The sequence below is a fragment of the Pleurodeles waltl genome, chromosome 3_2 (assembly GCF_031143425.1).
Source record: "Pleurodeles waltl isolate 20211129_DDA chromosome 3_2, aPleWal1.hap1.20221129, whole genome shotgun sequence".
NCBI classification, from domain to species: domain Eukaryota; kingdom Metazoa; phylum Chordata; class Amphibia; order Caudata; family Salamandridae; genus Pleurodeles; species Pleurodeles waltl.
In genome coordinates this window covers 85,243,894-85,269,643 of record NC_090441.1, presented here as the reverse complement: position 1 = coordinate 85,269,643, position 25,750 = coordinate 85,243,894, and the positions used below count along the sequence as shown (strand labels likewise).

At 45.9% G+C, this 25,750-nt stretch overlaps 1 protein-coding gene across 2 annotated transcripts in view; it reads right to left on the bottom strand.

Moving 5' to 3' along the window:
- LOC138286509 (4-hydroxyphenylpyruvate dioxygenase) overlaps positions 1-25,750 on the bottom strand; it is a 560,744-nt gene that overhangs the window by 75,919 nt on the left and 459,075 nt on the right. The window contains exons 10-11 of one of the 2 annotated variants that reach the window (XM_069226859.1): positions 23,339-23,501; positions 12,240-12,311 (exon numbers count right to left, since the gene is read on the bottom strand). In XM_069226859.1, coding sequence (XP_069082960.1) covers positions 12,240-12,311; positions 23,339-23,501 — 235 coding nt within the window. The remainder of the gene's footprint in view (positions 1-12,239; positions 12,312-23,338; positions 23,502-25,750) is intronic. The other variant, XM_069226860.1, reaches the window with a different exon arrangement.

Here is a 25,750-nt window from a genome sequence, read left to right as displayed (position 1 = left end):
TGAACATGCCTATGTCCGGGGCTACCATTATGTAGCTGGATATAGGCATTGACCTATGTCCAATACACACGTAAAATGGCATCCCTGCACTCGTCAAGTCCGGGAAAATGGGCCTGGAGTTCGTGGGGGCAACTCTGCTAGTGCAGGGGTGCTGTCACATGCATGTACTTTGCACCATGCCGTTTGGGCTCTAAGGCCTGCCATAGGGGTGACTTATAAGTGACCTGGTGCAGTGTAAAGTGGCAGTGAAAGGGTGCTTGCACCTTTTCATGCAGGCTGCAATGGCAGTCCTGCAGAACCCTTTGCTTGGGCTCCCTATGGGCGGCAAAATATATTCTGCAGCCCATAGGGATCCCTTGAAACTCCTATGCCCTAGGCACCTAGGTACCATATACTAGGAACTTATAATGGAGCACCAGTGTGCCAAATGTGGGATGAAATACAGAGTTTTGGGAGAGAGAGCATCATCACTGGGGTCCTGGTTAGCAGGATCCCAGTGAACACAGTCAACCACACTGACAGCAGGCAGAACAAGGGGGTAACCATATCAAGAAAGAGGGTACTTTCCTACACTGGGTTTCTATGTTAGACATCCACGCTCGGGCTTCATCTATGGTAGTAAAGATTCATTGATAGCAGAACCCCTGGGAGAGTATCCGAAGTCCCGATGCCCAGGACCAATTGTTCCCTGTCCCACAAACTGGATATACAAAGAATTTACTGGGATGAACCTGGAGGCCCGAGATCCCCATAGATGACTAGCATCTGGAGAGCTTGCCATCCCGATTCCTGGGGATCAGTCAGGAAAATGAGCACATCGTCAATGTGTAATGCTATCCTCTCTTCCAGACCAGGACCTCACTTGAAGCCGCTTTGTTGAGCATCTATACGGACCCATCTCGCCAAGGGCTCTGTGAATAGGGCAAATAAAAGTGGAGAGAGTGGGCAGCCCTAATGCAAACCACTTTCCACTGGGAAAGGTGCAGAGGTGGCTTCACCTACCCTGATCTGCGTGAACAGTTTTGTGCATAAAAGTTGTATATAGCTAATGAAGCAAGAGCCAACATTCACTCTGTGTAGGAGGGGGAATGGAAAAGACTGGGTTATGGAGTTAAAGGCCTTGCAGAGAGCCACTTGTAGTGGTGCACTGTCCGTGTGTTGAGTCTGGGAAAGGGCAATGGCATTTCATACAGTATGTTACGTCTCGAGGCGCAACCGGGCATGAGACTGGCTTGATCGGGATGCACTAGGGAGGATATGACCGTTGGTGAGGTTTGAGTATAACTATAATGTCTGCTGTTCCTAAGAGGTAGATGGAACTGCTTGCCCTTCAGGGCCTCTTGAAAGACCTCCATCAGGTGGGTGCTTGTGCGTGCCCATGTCACCATATAAAATTAGTCCAGAAGGCCGTCTGGCCCCAGTGCCTTCCCCGACCAGAGCTACATTGAGGACATCCCCAGCTCCTACACTGCGATGTCGGCCTCTAAGACCTTCCTGTCACGCGTGGAGGTGGCCTGGTTTGGGAGATTGCGGACAAACAACTCCATTTGGCAAGGTTTCCTGAATGTCCCTGTGGGAGGAGAGCTCCCTATAGTACTCAGTGAAGGCCTTGGCGATCCACCAATCCCCAGAGATCAGGTCCCCTTGTATTTCAAGGACGCCCGGGATGGGGTCCTGCGAAAGCACGGCAAGCACAGCCAGTGAAGGGGTTTTGCTGGATTTATCACCCCATTGGTAAATGCATCTTTGAGGTGCTGTCCATTCAGCACGTGCTTCCTCCATTTGTGTTTGGCATAAAACGGCACTGGTATGGAGAGAGTTGCAGAGAACTGCTGCATCAAGGAAGGTTAAGTATTGGGCTTCTACGTCAACAAGATTTGTCTTCAGTTCTTCTATTGCAACATCTACATGACCTTGGTGGGCTGTCCTATAGCTATTGATGAAACCAAGCATAGTAGCTTTCAATGCCTCCCACAAAACTCCTGGGGAGGTGATAGAACCCACATTGCGATTGAGGTGGTCCTGAGTTGCTTTGTGAAGGGTTGCCCTCAGCCGGACATCTAGTAAGGTCCAGTGACTCAGTTTCCAATGTGGGGGACCTCTCCCTTCACCTGCTGCTAATCTGAACTCCACTGGAGAGTGATCTGATAATCCTCGGAGCCTCACATCGTATTCCAGAGCTCTGGGAAGGAGGACATAATCCAGGCACGAGAAAGGCTTGTGGACCCCAGAGTAGAACATGTACTCCTGCTCTGTTGATTGACTAAAACGCCAGGCATTGAGTAGCCCCATGTTGACCATGAAGCAGGCGAGGGGTGTCTGGGACCTGGAAGCCACGGAACCCCCAAAGACCGATCTAGCTGGGGTGACACCATGCAGTTTATGCCCCTCCCCAAGAATCCAGGGCCCTGCTGGGAATTCCATCACCACAGCGCATATGGAGTGTAATAGTGCTTCATTGAGGGTAGAGGGTGCGTACACATTAATGAGGGAGAAAGGTCTGCCATCAGGGAGTCTTGAGTTAGCGACATATGGACCCTGAGCATCCAACAAGCTCTGGAGATGTGGATAGAGGACATTTCTCCTGATGAGTATAGCAACACCTCTCGATCCCCTGTGAAACCCAGAGTGAAACACTCAAGTAAAACCTAGATGGGCCCCAAACAGGCATTTGTTACCCTTGAGGTGGGTCTTCTGCAGGAGCAGGAAATAAGGAAGCGCTCCTCGAGCTGCTCTCAAAACCACCCCTCATTCGGTTTTGTCAAGAATACCATTGACATTCCATGTAAGCAGTCGCAGGGACCCGGGTCCTCTATCTGCAGACAGGTCAGTCACCATGGGGAACAGTGAAGAAATATGGCTTAGGGCCTGGGGCCTTAGTGGTCACGGGGCCCAAATAGATGTGTATGTGTTGGCAGTGGTACAATTGGAAAGAGTAAAGAAAAAAAGGGGGAGGGAACAAAAAGAAAGAAACAACAAGAGCAAGAGAAACACCTTAATCATAGGCAACCCAGCAATCAAGAAACTTAGGGCCTGTTACAACTTTGGCGGAGGGGGTTAATCTGTCCCAAATGTGACAGATATCCCGCCCACCGTATTACAAGTTCCATAGGATATAATGAACTCATAATACAGCGGGCGGGATATCCATCACATTTAGGACGGATTAACCCCCTCCGCGAAAGTTGTAATCAGGCCCTTAATGCTGAAGGCTTGTCCCCATCCCCCCATACTTCAATAACTAAAGTACCTGTTGAGGTGCAAGCGTCAAGGTGCCACAATTCGAGTGCACCGGGGAGTACACCCCCTCAATAACAGTAGCACTGAAGTGAGCCCAAAAACTCCACCCATATAACAAGGGGTGTGAACAGATAGCTGGCAAAGAACTCCATGGGCCTGCCCAGCATCCAACATACATCACTGTAAAGGGAAACAATGCTAATGCTATGCCGCAGGAAATGAATATACGTTAGGTGACTGGGCCAAAGGGCTGAGTGACAACCTGCAAGAAAGACCAACAATTATACATCAATCAGTCGTCAGTTCCATACTCTAACAAGTAGAATGTTATACGATACAATTAAAGGCAACGTCAAGAGGGCGCAATAACTGGCAGAGGCAGAGGGTCTGGTTGACCCAAATCAGAGTTATATTACAGGGCTGGGGAAGAAGGGGCTGTGGCTTCAGCCCCACCCAGAGCTATCCCCTCTTCCCCCTGTGGAGCTGCGGGAACCAGTCGCTTTGTATCGGCGCAAGCCTCAGCTTTCTCCTCTCTGGGGGACTGGCCGAGTACAGGGGGGGGGTCGCTCTGGATGTGACTCCCAACACCCTCTGCCCCCGCCACCCTGGCCAGTCGTGGTCTCTTCTCCGCCCACTCCCAAGCCACTTCAGGGGTATCAAAAATCAAAGACTTGCCACAAAACAGCACTTTGAGGCGCACCAGGAAGAGCACCATATACTGTACTCCCACAACAGAGATTTCCTGCTTCACCATCTAAAAGGAGCAGCGTTGTTTTTTCTGCTTCACCCTCTGAGGAGAGGCGCTGTTGTTGAACACAGAAAGTGTAATCTGGGAAAATCATGATCCTGGCAGAGTTACAAAGTATGGAGTCTCAGGAGCGGGACATCCACAAAATGGCGTTGCAGTCCATGTAATTCAATAGGCCTGGAGTCACGCCGTCAGGGATCTGTGGGCCCTCTCCACGATAAAGCACCGGCCATGCTGCTACTTTTTTTTCTGTGCTCGGGGTGCTCAGAAAAGTAATCCCCCTTTTTCCTGCCTTCTCTCGTAAGATCGCATTTTATCACATCTTGCCTGGAAAACGGCAACTCTCTTACCTCTCCCAGTGGGTGAAGATTCTGTAAAACTCTGCACCTCGTCTTATCTTGAAAGTGTATTTTCCTGTTGCTGTTTCATTTCAGCTTAAAGACCTCTGTTGGCTTCTGATTCTGATGCGTACTGTTGTAAATTTCTGTTTTGTTGATCAAGCACTCTGTAACACCAGGCCTACCTATCTGAGGCAAAAATTCACTTTCTATCGACCTACTCATCTTCTTTGCTCTTCCTCAGTCAATTTGGCTGACATACCTAGCATCTTACAAAGCCGCTTTTTTTCCCTCTGCGTCTCTTATTAGGCTGCTTCTGGAAGTCTCTTCCTTCCAGTTTCAGTGCTATCTTTTCCGTCCATCAGTTCAGAAAGAGGCTTAAAACATGACTTTCCTAGATAAACTGATGTTCTTGCTTTGAATCTATCCTGTTGCCAGGTTGCCCTTTGGAATATTTGCTGTGCTTTAGAAAACTTTACATAATGCTACCATTCCTCCTCCTTGTTGCTGAGAGGAGCTTTAAGCCCTCTTCATTCATAGTTTCCCTTCTGCTTATATGTATCTCCTTACACGCCTTTGCAGATGGAGGTTCATTTCCCCAATGTGCTATAATAGCAGTCTGTAAGATATTGAGTATTTTGGGAATTATTGTCATTTTGGCACCTGCTTTTTGCCCACCCCGGCATGTGTTTGTCAAACCTGCAGGTGTACTTCAGATGATGTATACGCAATATGGACCACTTGGAGGGGTTATTGTGCTTTATACATTTAGATGTTTTGCTGAACCCTTCGGATTTCATCATATTTATTTTAAATCCTGCCACTTTTTGGTATTCTTCCAATTCTGATTAATACATCTTTTAGCAGATCCCTCACTGTATGAAACTATTTCCAGACTTTAAACTGGACCAAAAAAATGTTTTCCCTAGCAATGACTGCAGAGAACCACCTAAGGGTGCTACGCAACTCTTTGCGGATGTGACGTCACTGGGGTACATTAGGGTCCAATTCGATGCACTGGCGTCACTTCTTCTTTTTCCACTCATCATCAACTTGGTCCAGAGATCTCTCTTGGTGACTCCCAAGAATTCCCAAGCTTTTGACAGTGACTAGGTCAAATGTCTCCCCAAAGGAGCTCAGGCTTCAAGCATTGACGATGGTGCTGCAAGAAGATGTCTCTTTCTGGCCCCTACAATTACTGCGTGTGGTGTCCAGGGTCAGATCATGACGCCACTGCCTCCAACTCTCCTTGTGAGTGTGGAGGCATGTATATTTTGGCTAAAGGCTAAAGAGAAACTCCCAATCAGACTATTTTTCCCGAAGGTGGGTCAACTTCCAGGGTAAGTTCTCATAAGAGGTCTTTTCACAGAAAAACACAATAAGGAGAAGTCTTCTTTCTCCTTGATGAAACAGTCTGGTTTTTGGGACCATTCAACTCCTGCAACTCTGACCCAGTACGTGCTTGTATGCGCTCAGGCCCTGGCACCGAAAGCGAAGTAGGAACTGGCATGGAGCCCTACACCCTGTTAGTTTGGGCCATACTTTGGTCCTGATCTTGAAGTCGATAGTGATGCCACACAATTTGCCTGCCAAGTTGTCATTAGAAGGAAGTAGCATCTGTGTGGGAATGGAGAAGATCAGTGCACACTAGTGGCTGAATAAAGAGTGTTTGATTTGATATATGAACCATATTATGAACCTCTTTCCGAGGCTCAAAGGTTTGCCACATTGGAGGATTTGTTTGCCATCTGCAGAAGAGAAGTCTAATATGCTGAAAAAAAGTTTGCAATCCTCCACAAGTTCTGCAGCACCTTTGCTTCTGTTCATTGAGGCTGTCTCATTCCTTACAATAGCTGTATGGGAGAAAACATTTTCAGGACAACCAGTCCAAAGCCTCAAAGCCAGAGGCTGTGGACCTCTCCAAGTGGTGTACTTCTCACCAGAAATTCTGGTTGTTCTGCTGTCTACTTTGAAGGAGAACTAAGCACCTTTTCTAAAGCTCCGCCAGATAAGTGATGCAAGAAGCTTGATGCTTTGGGTCGCAAGGATTTTGCCTCCAGCAGCTTTTCTCTATACACGGCTAATGCTAACTTTTACATCGGTATATCCAAGCCTTACAGGAACTGGTGAAACATATCTTTGGTAGCATGCCAAAACATTCTTCAACCAGGGGAGTGATGGCCTAGATACGTCAAAACAGACCCTGAAGTGAGCATTGGCTTTGTGGACACTGTTGCTCGGTCTGTGGGTACAGCTTTTACACTGCGCCAGCACTCTTGGATGTATCCCACTGGAGATGTGCAAGTTATGGTTATGGACATGCATTTCAACAGAGATGGCTTTTCAGAGTGATGGCTAGCTCCTCCTTGGAACATTTAAATAAAAGTAGGGCCACAGCTTACATACTGGACACGGCCTCACCTGCAAAGCTGTTCCATCAGAAATACAGGAAATTTAGGATTTTCGAGTTCAGCAGTCCCAGCAAAGTGAACTTTCTCAATTGTTCCAGGCACCTCAGTGAATGTACTACTCTTTGCGTGACAGGAGTTGTGCTTAAGTTTGCCATCACAAGAGAAGATCCAGTCTTCACCACACTGTGCTGTCTCTGCTGGTGCATATCCAGTAGGACTCTCCTCTATTGCACTATTACTTTCTGGTAGGGTGTTTGATCTCCCACTTTTCATCCAGCTGATCCGCACAGGCAACACCCTGCTCTTCCTGTCCCTTTCTCTGGACCACCATTCTTTTGCCATACCTCAATTCTGAAGGGATGCAGAAGCTTATTTCCTACTTAAGAAAGGACCTTTACAGGAGAAGAAAGGAGAATGGGCTTCTGTTTCCTTTGCATCTTGGTCTCCAAGAAGGATGAAGCTTTGAGACCTATCCTGGATCACCACCTTCTAAATTACTTCATTTGACATGACAAGCTCAAGACGCTTTTCCTGATCTAAATTATTTTGACATTGAATAGAGGAGAGTGGTCTCTGGATCTCCAGGACGTCTACTTTTATCTTCCAGTGCTTGCCACTCACTGGCATTACCTGAGGTTCACTGTAGGATCCCAGCACTATTGGTTAATGGTCTTACCGGTCTGGCTGATGACCCCCTCTTGTGTTTTCACGAAAATGGTGTCAATTGTGGCCGTGTCACTGAGACGGCCAGGAACCCATGTGTTATTATACTTGGTCAGCTGCATGGTGAAGGTGGAATCACTCATGGGTGCCTTTAGTGCTTATAGGATCATGGAATGTTAGGTGGTTGATTACAAGATTTCTGACTCAGGATCATCTCCTGGGCTTAGTGATATTATGTCCGCTTGGGCTAGTGGCATTGTTGATCGTTTTGGTTCCACATGCCAAAAAGCAGATGAGGTTCCTCCAGTGAGGCTTGCAGCTGCAGTAGCTCCAACACCAAGGGAGTTTCTAGACTAAGGTGCAGATCCACTCGATCCACTTAGACCTGCACTGGTGAATGGACCTCTCCAATCTCCAAGCAGGTTGTTCGTTTACCCCTTCACAATCACATGATAAAGTGGCAACTGATGCCTCCTGGCTGGGTGACAGGATTGCATGGGGCCTGTGGTCCACGACGGAACAGCTTCTGCACATTAATGTGCTAGGACTACACATGTTCTGCCTTGCTATGAATGCATTTCTCCCGTCCTTCTCAAGCAACTCCCAACATCATCCATTACATCAACAGACAGGGCGGTGTGGGGTCATGAACCCTTTGTTGGGAGGTGGTTTGCCTTTGGAAGCGGGCACATCAACAGTCTATTTTCCCATTAGCGGTACGTCTAGTAGGCTCTATCAATATCACATTCGCTTCTCATTGAAGGATCATGAGTGGAAACTGCACTCCAAAGTGACTGACACATTCTTCTCTAGATTGGGGTTGCTGTCCATAGATTTCTTTGCAGCTGCCCAGTCATCTCAGTTTTGTACCATGTGCAGCTCTGAATGATTTTTTGCGGGATGCCTTAAGGTTTATTTGGTCTCAATGTCTATTGTTGCCATCAATTCTGGTCCTGTTGTAAGTCCTTCAGAAGGTGGAGGTGGATAAGGTACAGCTGATCCTAATTGCTTGAGACTGGGAAAGGATCTGGTTCACTGCTCTGTGAGTCAGTATTCAGCTGCCTTATCTTCTCCCTTGCAGGATTGAATATCTATCTCAGGAGATTAGTTAGGGCATTCACCCCGTTTCACAAAGCTGCAGATGCACACATAGAGGTTGAGCAGTACCAGCTACAGTCCTTTTGCATCTCTGATGAAGATTATGTCATCTTGGATGACACAAAACCTCTATAAGATCAACCTATACAGGTCACTGGAACAAATTTCAACAGTAGTGTGAGTCAGAAGGTTTGAATCCCTTTATATTGCTCCTTTCTTACGTTCTGTGTTCAATAATGTGTCTTTCACAGCAGGGGCTGGCAGTGCTTACAGTTGAAGGTTACCTGGATGCCCTGTCTAGTTTCATGTGTCTCCGTGCCCACTTTACTAGGACCACGGCTGTTGCCTCGCCTCTCACCAGAGGCATTCAGGTGGCTTAAATCTGACAGATAGCAACATGGCTATCCCAGTGCTTGATTTGTAAAATAAAGAGTGCCCGAAGCTCTGTTCAGACCCTGCAGCTCATACAGTGAAACGTCGGCTCACCAAATACGAAGGCTGGAGGTCTTAAATCCACCTGATGCCTCTTTATTTCACTATCAGATACTCCCTGTCCCTTTATCTCACTCTTGCTGGTTCCTGCTTTCTTCCTATGTGACAATTTTTGTGACTCACTCCCTCTGTCATTTCGATTTGTGTGTTTTTTTCATCTGTTGCTCTCTGTAAATATCAGGTTTGGAAAAATAAGTTCTGGTCCCCCAAAAAAGGTGCCAGTGCCCCAACCTGCTCGAATTAAGCACTGGGTCAGTCTTGCATAGGTGTGCTTAACTTACTATCTCACAGCCCAGCAGTTAGTAACCGATACTTTGCCAGGGCTGAGTTGCATGACTTACTCAAGTAAGTGATATTGCGCATTCCTGCTTCTGATAGGGTATTGAAAAGGGACCAGTTTTTAAGGGTAGGAATCTGCAATAAGACAAAGCCATCAGATGTATGTTACTTATCTTTCTTATTGAGATGTGGACTTCCTGCAGGTAACACACTGCCTGCTCTCCTCTCATGATGAGTCAGTGCTGTATATAATAACTATCAAGGTTCCTCTACGCATGCCTGGCTGGAGTTCAAAAAAGGATTCGGAACAATTGTCAGTGTACAGGTTGGCATTTAGTATATGCCTGTGAGATCATGCCTGGTTGGTGAATCATTGCTAGAGCTGCAAGGCACTGCCAGCTTTCACTCAAGAGCTGTCGGGGAAAAGATTCCTGACACCTGGAGAATATTCATAACGTGAGGAAAATGCAAGAAGATCATGTATTGACCAGAAATATGATTACCAAAGTACGTTTTACGTCTGGCAATGCCTTTCATTTTAACTTGCTATGATCTGTATTGTTTAAATTGTTTATCATACTATATTATTGGATTATGAATGAAGAACTTGATTTTTGCTGACGAGCAATTGACCCTCTGTTGACAACAGATATGGTTTTGATGTTGTACTTGTTTTATGTTCATTGTAAAAAACAATAAAAAATAGTTGAAAAGTGTCAATTCATAGTCTCAAAAATAGTTTGCGTTTTAAGCTAGAAGCACGAAAACACATGTGAATACTTTAAAAATGTCTTACAACAAAATACAGCAAGCATTTGCAATGCAATGGGTCTTGCGTTTGCTCGAGTTTGCTCGAGTAATAGCTATTTGCATTGTAAACTCCAAACTGGACATTGCTCCCAGTCAAACGTACTATTGGCAAAAATGCAATTACCCATGCAACGGGATTGATGCAATTCAAAGCGCTCGACTATTGCCCAGCGAGATCGCGCTGCGCAGTAAATAAATAGAAAAAAGTAGTCCAGAAACCATACAGAAATTCATGGATCCTCGTATGTTTTCAGTAGTTGGCCGGTGGGCTTGAGGGAGGCTAAATACCGGAAAACTTATGACATATGTACGCCTTTCACTAATGAAAGCAAGCTAATTTTAAAAGGCAAGCCCATGAACCAACCAAACTCATGGGTTTGACATGAGCGTGGTTACCATCTCATAAAGAGATTACAGCAGGGACAAAGAGCTTTGGAAGATTCTGCATGATACAACGGATATTAACTGGAGCTAGCGGTGTCTAGGATTAACTAAAAAAACAATGGATTGTTTTAATGACTATTACAGCAACTAATCTAGCCACAGTCTATGCAAATTATTATTATTTTGTTTAAACTAAGGGTCCAATTTAGAATTTTGCGGAAAGGGTAATCAGTTGAAAATGCAACAGAGTACCCTCTCTTCAAAACCCTCGGTCTGCCTGCCCCTCCCACGTCCCGACTGAAAATGGGCTGTCAGAATTTTGGCCATTCAACCACCCGCCCAATTAAAAGTTTGAGGTCGAACGGTCGGTTTTCACTCTCCCAACCCGCTGTGAAAAAAGGGGTAGTGAAAACATTTAAATTCCCCCCCAACTCACCATGGGAGACAACTCTTCTCATGGTGTGGGGGCCATTAGTTATGATCTTTTTTTAAAACAAAAATCCCAAGTTCAGTGTCTGGCTGGCGGCCATCATGTATGATGGAGCCACCCATCAAAATTTTAACACATTGCCAGGAACCGCCATAAGTGCACTTCCTTCCAATGTTAAGAGATTTCCGTAGGGCTTAATGACATCTCTAAAGGTGGAAGGCAAGTACTCTGTCAGGGCGACAGAGTATTTGACTCCATCACCCTGGTTGAGTAAAGGCTGTCCTCCACATCCCTTACTATTATTAATCTCGAGGGGCTATAAGCTATTCATCGCTGCAGTAATTTGTTTTTTGCTTCGGTCAGCCTGATTATACATATCTCTTGGGGCCAGATGTACGAAGCTATTTTGCCGGTCTAAAAGAGCTAAATTCGTATTCTGCGAATGCAAAATGGCCTTGTTGCATTTAATATCCCTATATTGCGCAAAATAGGGGTTGCGACTCACAATTAGGAAGGGGCGTGCCAAGGGCATCCCTTCCTAATTGTGACTTGCAGGCCCTTGTAAGATTGATTTACGACCATGAATGTGGTCACAAAACAATTACAGTTACCACCAGTTTCAAATTGGTGGTAACCCATCCGCAAACAGGAAGGGATCCCCAGGAGACCCATTCCCTTTTGTGAATGGGGGTGCCAACATTTTTAGGGACCACTGCCAGCACTAAACAAATGAAAAGATAACTTCTGCTTTATTGACAAATCAATCACAGACATGGTGGTCTGCTGACCCCAGCAGGCCACCATCCCTGTGATTGTTGCCAAACACAAATGGGTCGCAAATTGCGACCTGCCTCATGAAATTTGATGAGACATGTCCCTTGCGACCCATTTACGCATCGTAAACAGTGTGGTTGACACTGTTGTACATTTCGCGCAAAAAATCGCAAATTGCAAGTCGCAAAACAAAATGGTCATACATCTGGCCCTTGGTCCCAAATGTGGTTTGTATGTTTGTAAAACCTTTGACTCGATTTCAGTATATGTATTCAGGATGATAATCTCTGTCTGCGGTTTCTATACTCATTACTATTTTTTCCCACTCCACCTTGCAGACATAATACATAAGAATGACAGCCTCTATGTGTCTTCTGACTCCTGTTGAAGTAAGTACACATGACTGACCTTCTTTCTGTATGAATGGAAGATATCTCTTGCATTTTGAAGGGTTACTTGATATTCCATGCAGTAGTTGCATAAATGCGTGTTGAAATATGGTAAATGTTGCTTGGTTATAGAAATCTGAAGTCTGAGTTTCTCAAAGATATCATGTAACTGCTTGTTCTTACCGCCTGTATGATGTCAGAAGTGTTGAGAGCAATGTGCTGCACACCTGCCCCCCCATAGTAGTCCACATATTCCTGAACAAAATAAAGGAGAGAATTGGTAGTAAAAATGTGTGTAAATAACTGATAGAGACAAGGAAAAATCAATTGATAATGTATTCATAATTCATAGTGCTGCAGGTACTCCCATTTCACCGTAGACATATGGCATGATTTTTTTTTAAGAGCATTAGCAACAAGTACATCAAAAGGAAACAATTATGCAGTTACCACCAATGACTGGATCTCCAGTGAATTACAGTCCGGTAAATTGGAGATATACTGCCAGCGATAACTCTTTTGGCGGGGCTCAGCCATCCCTTTTGCAATGGTTCAAAGATGACAGGGAAAAATGTTGGTGGGTCAACCAGTCAATGGAAAGTGGATTTTCCACCACCATATCAGGCGAAATTACTTCCAAGTGAGGTCGCCCTATAAAAGGTTTCAGAGTATCACAAAAATATAATTATAGTATTTATTTCTCTGAAACTCTTCCCAGCATGCTAAAATGAATCAATAACTGGGCACTAATGGGTGGATTTATTTCCTCTGAATCGGTACACCAGGCCCTAAAGTTAAGGGGAAATCTCTCCTCTCGCTTGCTTTCTTCTCTGCTCTGTGTAATTGTACACAAGGTGTTTCTGCATCTTGAAATATACCCTTGGCTCTGTGTTTGAAGTGCTTCCGTTTTATAATGAATGTCCCTTTTCTTTTATGTGACTTGATTTAACTACCTCTGGATTGTCTGTACTGTTTTGTAAGTAGTTACAGATTAAGTTGAAAGGATTTAATTTATTTTTATAAAATAACATTTGCATTGCAGTCGTACCTATGCTATCTGGCGTTATTTAGATGATAGCCTAATTGAGATTGTGTCAGAATGGAAGGCTGCGCTAAATATATTTGTATTGGTAGCTATGGATTATCAGTACTTCAGTGACATCATTTGTTTTGAATACCCTTCACCGCTTTCCCTTTACTTGTGTTTTCGTCTCATGCTAAGCTGGCGGAGATAGGCCCCACTCAAGGCCAACTTAATTATAACAAATAAACGAGAGTAATATTCGAATCAAAGACGTCTCATATATATGATATTACATACACTCCACTTTATCACAGTAGAGAGCACTTCAGTTTTGAATTTGCTAGGCATAATATTTATTCATAGTGTACCATTGCTCAAAAATATGTTAGCACATGCTTTCAACTTCTTGTGAATAATTGCAATATTAACAAAAAAATAAGCATTGCAAAGTGAAAAACAACGGACAAGTGTATCCCAGGGAGAGGGAAGAGGGACACAAATGGGGCTAACATTAAAAGGTAAAAAACAGTGAGCAAAAGAACGTTGGATTAAACCCAGATCTGGTGGTGAGTGTTTGAAATTTCAGTACTCCGTCCATCATCCTTTTGTGCAGCACAAATCATTACCAGTCAGCCATGGTAAACAAAATAGAAATTACATTGCAAGTGATGATAGCATTTGGAAATGCTGTATTGTATCCTATTGAATATGACGGTTATTGAAAATCATACATGAGAAGGACAAGAGCACCCGTAACAGCCGGTTGTATTCACCGTTGATACGGGGTGCATAGACCTCAGTGGAAACGTGAACTGGCAGGGGCATCAATGCAATTTTCACATTTTAGAGTTTGAAGTATCCAACCATATGGTAATACCCGCATAAGCTAATGTTAATATCCCACATGCATTTCGAGGTTTCATCTGTGGTAGCTAGTAGAATTTCAGATTTATATAGTGTTGTTTTCATAGCACTTTCGCGCTTCGCATTGCAGTATATAGTTTACACATTGGGCCTGAACAGATGTTGGCAATCACCTAAAACTGCTGGAGCTCTAACAACAAAGGAGTTGCCAATGAATATTATAAAGATAAGCCAAGCCCTAAAAGATCTGATGACTGTTGCTCAAAATCGTTAAAATGCATTCATAATTAAGACGTTGGTAAATACTAGTAGTGATGGCAGGTGAATCTAGGGTTATACCATCAATACAGAGCGTGACATCCTTGCTTCTTTACTCCCTCCACAGATGTTTGTGGATCAAAATGGTGCCTTTGATTCTTTGCATGATGCGGTGACCAGCAACGCTCCAGTACCCGATGTGGGCATCCACCAATCTCCTTCAATACAGGGTCTCCTCAGGCCAGGCCCGTCTGGCAGCATTGGTACCATGGAGGACAGCCCAAAGTAACCCATCTTTCTGATGGATACAACTACCTGTGGATTCCTCACCTCATGAATACTCCCATGGCGCCAGCATTCGACGGAAATCTTCTTACTAGTCTCTGCACGTCGACGAGGACGTCACTGTCTCGCACGCGACGCCGTCTGACGTCATACAGGCAATAAGAGGTCCTCGACGACGTGCAGACGTCAGTTCCCTTTTTTCCGTGCATTCGAAACGGTTATCTTTGAGGGAGCAACTGTTACTCTTGCGGTTACAGTGTATATCTTGCTGCGTACTCTTTCTCTGTGGAAATAATGTCGCAGAGAAAGTCTGGATTTAAGCCTTGTCGTGAGTGTGGAGGCAAGATGTCGGTGACGGATCCTCATTCCGATTGCCTTTGGTGTTTGAGCTCCGACCACGACGTCTCGACTTGTGATTCGTGTCAGCACATGAATCCGAAGGCCCTTAAAGAACGCGAGGCGAAGCTGTTTATGGCCAAGTCAAAGGAGAAGCATCATAAGAAAAAGTCTTCTCCAAAACATCGGCGTCATCGAGACTCCCGGCGCCGTAGAGAATCTCGGCGTCATTCAAGGGAGGCTCGTTCCAGGTCTCCGGATCGGCGCCGGAGGACATGGGAGATCAGCCCCACGGTGACGCCGCATCCTTCGACGCCGTTGCTCTCTCCGGCGTCTCCAACTTCGCCTGGACAGGCGTCGGTGATTGAGGTATTGGAGCCTCAAGTGTTTTCTCCGGCGCAGACGCCGAGGCCGGCGTCGGGGTCGCCTCCGAGTCAGGCACCCCAGTATCCGGCTTTTCCCACCCCTGGAGCCGATAGTTCCGCATTCTTGAATGCGATGTATGCCATCTTCCAGCAGATGGCTCCAGGGGGTGCTCCGGCTGGGCCTTTGGCCTTTTCTTTGGGTGATCCTGCGCCTCTTCGGCCGGCACCCTTTATGCCCTTTCTCCCGTTTGGGAACGTGGGCTCGGCGCCAGTGTCGGCGCCGGTGGCCGCTCCGATGGCTTCGGAGGGATTGGCCCCAGGGATTCCCATCCCGTCGACGTCGAGATTTCGGCCTGTGACTCCGGTGGGTCCATCCGTTTCATCTGCTCTTCAGTCGGCGCCGAAGTTACCTGTGGCGCCGGATGCGGCGTCGGTGGCTTCGGAAGATCGGCGCCGATCTCCGACTTCGGCGGAGGTATTGTCGACTCCGCGGATTGAGCAACGACTGCATTCAAGGAGGCGTGCTCTCCGGGTACTAGAGGAGCAGGAGTACCAACGAGCTCTAGAGGAAGGAGAGCTAGAGGACTCGGGTGATGGGCTGCGTGGACTGGAGTCGGCCAGTGGGCTGGACACTTCCCCTGAGTGGGACCTTTCGTCCCCGGGGGAATATACCGAGGAAGCTGCTTCCTTTCATACAGTGGTATGGAAGGCAGCTAGTTTTTTGGACCTGCCTTTGCCGGTGGTGGAGGCGAAACAAAACCTTTTGACAGAGGTGTTGCATCCGGCCTCAGCCGCGGCGGAGCCTCTATTACCTTTTAATGACGCTCTGCTGGATCCGGTTTTAGAGGTGTGGAAGAAGCCGGCATCTTCCCCAGCAGTTCACAGAGCCGTGGCCAGGAGGTATCGGACGGCTCCAACTGATCCTGGTTTCCTATCTAGGCACCCTACGCCGGAGAGCTTGGTTGTGCAGGCCTCCTGTTCGTCCAAGTCAGCGCCTGGTTCTTTTCCGACGGTGCCTGGGGACAGAGACTCAAAAAAGCTGGAGGCGCAGTCGAAGAAGATTTTTTCGTCCTGCAGTCTGGCATTAAAAGCCACCAATGCAACCTGTATCCTGGGGAGGTATATTCATGCTCTGATGGATGACATCTCCTCTTCGTTTACAGAGCTTCCCCAGGGTCTTTTGGATCTTGTCTCTGATGCCCAGGCTGCTGCGACCCAAATTATCCAGACGGGACTGGATACCACCGACTCGGTAGCCAGAGCAATGGGCACAACTGTGGTGGAAAGGAGACAGGCCTGGCTCCGTAACTCGGGCTTTTCGACAGATGTACAGTCCACATTGTTGGATCTCCCGTTTGATGGGGACAAACTGTTTGGGGCTAAGGCTGATTCGGCCTTGGAACGGTTTAAGGAGAGCAGGGCCACGGCTAAGTCGCTGGGACTCCAAGCTCCTTCTTCCACGGCCTCTTCCAGATTCTTCAGGAGGTTTCGTGGATTTGGGCGTGGCTCTTCCTCCTCTTCCTTTCGGGGAAGATATCAGCAACCTGCCTCTTCCCATCCCTATAGATCTTTTAGGGGGAGGGGTAGGGTCCGCACCAGGGGAGCTTCTCAGCAGCACTCTGCCTCTTCCTCATCCTCTGGCGGGGTGCAGCAGGGGAAGCAGCCTTAGGCTTCCACCATTTCCCACTCACTCCTCTCCTGTAGGGGGAAGATTACAGCATTTTCTCACCAAATGGGAGACTGTTACGTCGGACACTTGGGTTCTCAGTGTTGTGGGAAAAGGCTACACCCTTCCCTTTCGGGAGTTTCCGCCCCTCATCCCGCCCCGCCCTTCGTATTGTTCACAAGAACACCTCCTGTTGCTAGAACAGGAGGTAGAAGTCCTCCTTTTAAAGGGCGCGGTGGAGTTGGTCCCGGAGCAGGAAAGGGGTCAAGGAGTTTACTCAAGGTATTTCCTGATTCCCAAGAAGGATGGTCGTTTGAGACCAATTCTGGACCTGAGGATCTTGAATTGGTTCCTCAAGCAGGAAAAGTTCAAGATGCTGACCCTAGCACAGGTGCTTTTGGCGTTGAACATGGAAGACTGGATGGTGTCTGTCGACTTGCAGGATGCTTACTTTCATATCCCGATACTCAAGTCACACAGGAAGTATCTCCGGTTTGTGGTGGGATCGCAACACTACCAGTTTGCGGTCCTTCCGTTTGGTCTTACTTCAGCACCTCGAGTCTTCACGAAGGTGATGTCGGTGGTTGCGGCAGAGCTCAGAAGGAAGGGGATAGCAGTATTCCCTTACTTGGACGATTGGTTAATCAAAGCCAAGTCCCCGGAGCTTGTGTTGCGTCATCTGCAGTCAACAACCCAGTTGTTGTTCGACCTGGGCTTTTCGGTGAACGAGCCCAAATCTCACCTAGAGCCCTCTCAGCGCCTCCTGTTCATAGGGGCAGTACTGGATACAACATTGGGTCGGGCCTTTCCTCCGCCTCAGCGGATTCAAGATATTCAGGATTTGGTTCCAATGTTTCGAAATGGAGCGGTAGTTCCAGTCCTCAAGGTCCTTCGTCTGCTCGGTCTTTTTGCCTCCTGCATTCTGTTGGTCACGCATGCTCGCTGGCACATGAGGGCTCTTCAGTGGTGCCTCCGAAGGCAGTGGTCTCAACACAGAGGGGATCTAGAGGGTACTGTCAAGATCTCCAGAGATGCTGCTGTGGATTTGAAGTGGTGGATTGCAAGCAACAATCTTTCACAAGGAAAGCCGTTCCAGCAGTCGCCACCAGTGACAACAGTCATAACGGATGCTTCCACTCTAGGGTGGGGAGCTCATCTGGGGGATCTGGAGATCAAAGGTCTTTGGTCTCCAGAGGAACAGATTTTTCACATCAATCTGTTAGAGTTACGGGCTGTACGTCTGGCTCTCAAGGCCTTCCTCCCTTCCCTTCATGGTCAGTCGGTACAGGTCCTAACGGACAATACTACCACGATGTGGTACATAAACAAGCAGGGAGGAGTGGGGTCGTACCTTCTCTGCAGAGAAGCTCTTCGACTATGGTCCTGGGCAAAGGACCATCGGATTTGCTTGATAGCAAACCATCTGGCCGGAGTTTTGAACGTGCGTGCGGACAGTCTCAGTCGCCACTTCTCGGCAGACCACGAGTGGCGTCTCCATCCAGATCAAGTCCGTTTAATCTTCCAGAAGTGGGGGTTTCCTCGGGTAGATCTGTTCGCCACTCGAGAGAACGCGCATTGTCCGTTGTTCTGCAGCCTTCAGTATCCGATGCAGGAAGCGTTGGGGGACGCGTTTCAAATGACCTGGTGCGGCCAGTTGTTTTACGCGTTTCCTCCCATACCCTTGATTCCTCGAGTATTGAGGAAGATTCGCCAAGACCGGGCTCTAGTAATCTTAATAGCTCCGGATTGGCCAAGGAGGGTGTGGTACTCCGATCTTCTCCAACTCTCAACGTGCCCGCCGCTCCGTCTCCCTTTCAGGGCAGACCTCCTCTCGCAGTCGCAGGGGCAGGTTCTACACCCCAACCTCCAGAGTCTGCACCTACATGCCTGGAGATTGAACGGGGCAACCTGAGTTCCTTCTCTCTCCCGCCTGAGGTAGTGGATGTTATATTAGCGGCCAGGCGACACTCCACTAAATCTATCTACGCTAATAGGTGGTCTAAATTTGTTGCGTGGTGTGGAGAGAGGCAGATTGATCCCTTACATGCTCATCTATCGGACATTTTGTCTTTTGCTCTATCTCTGGCGCAAAAAGGTTGTGCAGTGGCTACCATTAAAGGTTATTTATCGGCCTTGTCAGCCTTCATATGTCTTCCAGACCAACCATCTTTATTTAAATCCCCTATTGTTATCAGATTCTTGAAAGGTCTTCTAAATCAATATCCTCCAAAGCCATTCGTTATGCCGCAATGGGATTTGTCCTTAGTCCTGACTTTCCTTATGGGGTCCCCTTTTGAACCTATGCATTCTTGCCCCTTGAGGTATTTGGTTTTAAAAACAGTCTTCCTGATAGCTATAACATCAGCAAGGAGAGTGAGTGAGTTGCAGGCCTTATCAGTAAAACCCCCTTATACAACTTTTTATGGGGATAAGGTGGTGTTGAGGACCAAGGCTGCTTTCCTCCCGAAGGTTGTTTCACCCTTCCATTTGGCCCAGGCAATTACTTTGTCCACGTTCTATCCTCCGCCTCATCCTTCCAAAGAGGAAGAAAGACTGCACCGTCTGGACCCAAAGAGAGCGTTGAGCTTCTTTATCGATAGAACAAGGGATTTCAGGCTGGAGGATCAGCTGTTTATTGGATACGTGGGCAAGAGGAGAGGAAAGGCAGTCCACAAGAGAACACTATCCAGGTGGGTTGTTCTTTGCATTAAAATATGTTACTCTTTGGCAAAGAAGGATCCTCCTGAGGGCATTAGAGCTCATTCCACCAGAGCTAAGTCGGCCACTTCGGCCTTAGCCAGAGGTGTTCCTGTGGTCGACATCTGCAAGGCCGCAACTTGGTCGTCCCTTCACACTTTTGCAAAACATTACTGTTTAGATTCTGAGGTTAGAAGGGACGGCCATTTTGCACGGTCAGTGCTGCAGGATTTCTTGGTTTGACCATTTAGGCACCCACCGCCGGGCGTGGTACTGCTTTGGGACTCTATTCATGAGGTGAGGAATCCACAGGTAGTTGTATCCATCAGAAGAACGAGTTACTTACCTTCGGTAACGACTTTTCTGGTGGATACATTAGCTACCTGTGGATTCCTCACGGTCCCACCCGCCTCCCCGTTGCCTTTATGGTCTTGCCAAGTAATCCTTGAGTGCGCTCCTCTTGGTCCTTGAGGGTGCAATAGATGTATATATATAATATATTTGTATATATATATGTGTATATATCTTTATGTATATACTTGGTGTGTGTATATATTTTAAAAGAGAGAGTTTTATATATATATATATATATGTACATAAAAAGATTTACAGTTATTCATACAATGTGGTGTATTTTACAATATAATGGATGTTGCCTTGCTCTTTCAATGCATTGCCTGGTTGTTCTCATGCACGTAAAAAATGATTGGTACTGACGTCTGCACGTCGTCGAGGACCTCTTATTGCCTGTATGACGTCAGACGGCGTCGCGTGCGAGACAGTGACGTCCTCGTCGACGTGCAGAGACTAGTAAGAAGATTTCCGTCGAATGCTGGCGCCATGGGAGTATTCATGAGGTGAGGAATCCACAGGTAGCTAATGTATCCACCAGAAAAGTCGTTACCGAAGGTAAGTAACTCGTTCATTTTGACTGCCAGAAAATGAGATGGACCAAGAGATCCAAGGTCTGAATGACTTGGGTGGGGCTTTGCCTACTTGTCATATATGCTTGTGTATGATTATTTTTTGGGTAACTTAAGTGCCAAGCTAAAGACTTGATCCTAAGCACTGGTTGCAACAGGCTAAGGCTTTCTCTAGATTCTTCCAACATCCAGCCAATTCAAGTTTTATTTCAGTATGCTTAGGCTAGATTGCTTGTGGTGTGCAGCGCAAAATGAAATATATCAATCTGACCTACAGTAAATACTGAAAAAAACAAGATGTCATCATAAACAAAGTAGAGAAGGTGCAAGTGCTACAGAGGGCAAAATATTCACGCTGGGGCAACACAAGCCAATAATTGGAGAGTAGGGTTGGATTTTGTCTACATGCAGACAAGTAGGAAAGTAAGGTGATTGTTGCTCAACAGCAGCTACTTCAATGTGAAAAATGAGAAGGTGAACCATGGTGGATTGTGGTAGTTATTACTAAAAACTTTATTTAGTTCCTAAATGCTCACATTTTCAATAGGTTTATAGCTTTTTAGATACCCCTGAATTTAACATTATTTTGGGATTAAAATTCACATTTAACAGTGTGCTAATCGAGAATTAATTTGCTGATCTAGGATTTGCGACAGAAAGCCTTGCCAGTCCAGAGTGTGCACAATGTTGAGGGAAATTACCTAATACAGTGTATTCACCCGCAATGTCCCTGTACTTGACAGTCACTAATTAGTGTCAGTGGAAAATGAATCCTCAAGAATCCTTGACCCACCTTTTACTGAGACATGGAAGGGCCTTATTTTTGGTGGTACCCATCCCCCAAGCAACCTAGTTTTCTTATCTGTGCACTTTGTGGACATATATAACTAGAATATTTTATTCACATTGAATATTCGACGCTATTCTGTAGAGGAGGCAGAGTATTTTTGGATCTCATTGTGCATTTCTTTTTCAGGGCCATGGTGTAATGAAAGAAAAAACATTATGGACCGTGGGTTAAGCAACTGGGATTATCTAGGGACCTCTCTTAGGGAACTTGCATACCCCTAATGAAAGTTACATCTCCATGGGTGCTTGGGTAGAAGTTATGCTATGGGAACCTTAGGTGGGATTTATCAAGCCTTGCCTTAAGGGTTGACTGATTGATTGAAAATGTATGAAGCACTTAGTTACCTCAAGATTCCCAGCACCAATACAAGAACATGAATACTGTGTCCCACCTTAGCAGAGAGTAGTAAATCAGTGTTTTCAGTAGCTTCCATAACTTGATCAAGCATCTTTCCACTCTCATGTTTAGGGTTAAGGCATTCCAGTCTTTTGCTGTGACCACAGCAAATGAGCAACCACCAAACCTGCATTTTCTGAATGTGCGTCCTGTAACCAACTGAGAACTAAAGCCTAAAATTCTAGAACTATAATTAAGTGAAAAAACATACATATATTGACTCGCGGGTCAATCGCAGACCGATTTTTGACACAGTCCAACCACTTTGAACAAACTGCGATTAGCAATCGGATGCCAGTGTGAATGAGGTAAGGGAGAAAGATGTGAGAGCGTTCAAGAGGCTAAAGAGTGAAATAGTATGTACCCTTGTGAGGAAAGACGATCTGACTGAATACTTCTTCATACTTACACCATTAGTCATAAAAAGGTTAAGTACCCTGAGAACCAATGTGCTGCTCCCTTATTAGAAGCCATTGTGCATAAATTCTCTGAATAGGAGTAACAGAATCATTATAAAAGTTACTTTGGATGCTCTTAGGATGTTGTTTATGTTCCTGGTTCCCTTGAGCGCTTCCTTATTGAAACTAGGTATGCCTTTATTATATTTTCAAATACAATAACAACTTCTGATTTCATTTGTTTTGTTACCCTGCGTTGTTGGCATTGCATGTGTTTGTGGGAGTGCTTTTAAAATGTTTGCACTTTCTTATTTAAAGCATTGGATGGCTGTGTTCTACTGAATTAAAGGTCCCGAAACCCAGGTTGTTGGAAAGTTGGCAGTTCCATGCCTGCCTTACCTTCTGTCCCTCTCCCCCCACGCTGTGATGCACAATAATGTATACTTTTTCTTTTCAAAACTCTGTGCTTGCAGTGGATTTAAAAGAAGGTATCGTAGTTTTTTTTTTAGTAAATGTTATGCTGTAAGGAAGGTTTACAGTACTAACCTGCAAACTAAAAAACACCTTACCCAGGAAAACAAGGACAGTCAACAGTAATCTACAGTTTAGAAACCCAATAAAAACATGGCTCGTTGCAAAAAAAGGTGTCAACCCCTCATGCTTAACACTTATAATTAGTGACCCAGCTACACTCTAAATGGACTACCGGTTCAGACCTCAAGCAAATAAAAGGTTCTTCCCGACATTCCAACTGGATGGCCCAAACATAGGATGGTTTCACCACTTATTTGTCACAATCAAGTACAGGATTATCAATGGCTCAATTTAGAGCATACAGAATTAAGCAGAACCTTCACTCAACGTTATCTGCACAAAGATGTTAAGTTCCCTAGTGTGTCACAATGTCTATTCTTTCCTTCCTCGAGAACATTCTGCCTTTGTGGCAGAAGTTCACCTCACAACACCCGATTTTTTCCATGTAGTCTACCTAAAACGAACACAATTTGAACCATGCACCTGCAAAGCATCCAAGAACTTGACGAAAGTCAGATCATTTCAATGGCCTCCTAGGCCTTGCAAATGGCATGGGAAGATATAAAAACGCTATATAACATAACCTTACAATACAACAAAATACTATGATATTTGTATTTCCATTTGTCTCTCGTAGCTGACTGTAACATCTTTTTATCTATTCCTTCAGTTCATACCGCTCATACCTGTATCTGGGATTTCTTCTTCCCTGGAGCTGGCTCATTAATTGGCATTTTTATTGTCTCCTCGTAGTTTGTGACCACGATGGAACGGAGTGAGCTGTATTCAGTGTGGATCTGTTTGTCATCCACAGACCAGAACCGGTGAAATAACAAGCACTTCTGGTACCTAATGATTAAACAAAAGATTAAAAAAAACTTCACTTTAAATTTACAGTCCTATTTGAGAGCTTGCGACAATGGCAAAGATCCCACTAATCAGTCTATATATTAAAGTATTAAACACTTAGGGCCTGATTTGTATATTTATACAGTGGTGACAGAGTCCCTCCCCAACATAGTGGTCTACCCGGCTTATTTACGTGCGGGCGGACCTTAAGGAAAAACACGTCTGAGACTACTCTGTCTCCGACGTGTTTGTTTGTTTATTAAAGTTTGTGTTATAATGCTGTATGTTATAATGTTATTATGTGCCCCTTCTCCCGCCCCCATACAGTAACACACACATCAGCAGTAGACAGTATAAAGTCCATGTGAGGAATCAGAATTCCAGTTGGAGATCAGCAGATGGGGATTCAGCAGTTAAGATGGCCAAAGGCGTAAGAAAGGCGGGATGTTGTTACATACCAGTAGAAGGCTGACCCTTAGCAGGCTGGACATCCTGAGTAGGATACATTGGAAGGAATGTATGGAGCAGACTCCAGTTATCCTGAGGTCTGTAAGGGGCAGGCAAGAGTTCTGCATACACGCATTGCAGTATATAAAATCTGTTATCCATGCTTGAATTTAGGTGCGCGTCTACACCCTCAGCAACAGGTTAGCAAGTAAGAATGCCAATGCCAATTTTTGCCTGAAGGAGGTGGGTACATACTTAACGTAACCAATAACGGCAACTAGTGGAGTCAGCAGCAGAGTCTCCCCTACTATGAGGGGAAAGTGCAGACTGCACCTCGATCCAATAGGCATGTATCAGACCAAAATCCAAGGCTAGATGTATAAAGTCTGCGCCATGCCTCCTACACCGGGTACATTGGTGATCCCTCTGTAGAAACTTGTAATTAAAAATGCTAAGTCTTTTACTTGAAGAAATCTGACCACTTTGTGCATAGTGGCAATGCCATTGTTCATCCGAGAGCACATACCCTAGATTTGCCTCACAATATCGACGGGCCTGTCCCCAGGGGCCAGAGGATTCGGGTGTGTTCAGAACGGTAAAGAGAGGATACAGGTGTTTAGTACCAAAATCCTGAAGCATGTTATGGAGTGTGATGAAGGTAGGTGGTGCAGCCAGAAAGTCTATACCAGAAGATTTGGAGTTACATTCCAACCTGAGGTACGTGAAGATTTCCAAAGGAGAGTCGCCTATACAGTCTGCCAACGTGTGCAAGCAACCATCATGATATAGATCGGCCCCATGAAGAAACCCTCTGTTTTTGAGATGGCGTCTCCCCAGAGGCTCATTTGTAACACGCAGCAATGGGTGATATTCAAGGGGCAATAGGGAGGAGTATTTAAAACGTTTTCCCACTTTATTGCAGAGTCTTTGCCAAGCCTTGGTGGTGCTCGCAAACTTGTAAGAAGTGGTAGATGGGCCGGCTACAGGTACACTAATGAACGAAGCAGGAGAAAAGGGCTCCATGTAGCCTTGCTTGACTGCCAAATGAGTGAGAAAAGTAGTGGGGTGATACCAGTGAATAGCACGATGAGCTTGCAATTATAAGTAATAGAGATTCATGTCTGGGGCCCAAAGCCTCCCTCCTGAAAATGTAAGTTAAGGATTTCCTATTTGATACAGGGCTGCTTTCCTACCCAGGCTAATTTTATCATCTGAGATTTCAGTGTTCTAAAGAAGGACTGGGAAAGTGGGATAGGGATGTTCATGGAGAGGTATAGGAGTTTTAAAAGGAACACCATTTTCATCAAAGCAATGCGCCATTAAGCAATGATCCATTATGAGATCTGATCAGTGATGGTGTTAATCGCTGTCCCGTAATTAGCGTGGATCACCCGCTCCCAGTCCCGAAATATCCTTATGCACCATTGCAGTGGGTAGTCTGGATGGAAGAGGACTGTGAAGGGCGTGAGAGGGAAAAGATGTGATTTCTCCCAGTTAATTTGGATGCTGGACAACCCACCAATGTGGACAAACTTCCTCAATACACCTTTCAGGCTCAGATTGGGGTCTCTGAGATCAAGTGTGATGCCATCTGCTTATAAGGATATTTAGAGATGCTGATTAGGGTATTGCAGGGCAAAAGCACGGTGATGCTCTCTGAGCTTGGAGGCCTGGGGCTCAATCGCCAGGGCAAACAGGAGGAGTAAGAGTTGACAGCCCTGTCTAGTACCCCTTGAAACCACAAAGAGATCAGAGATCGACTAATTTATGTGCATCCTGTCCAGGGGGATGGAATAAAGGAA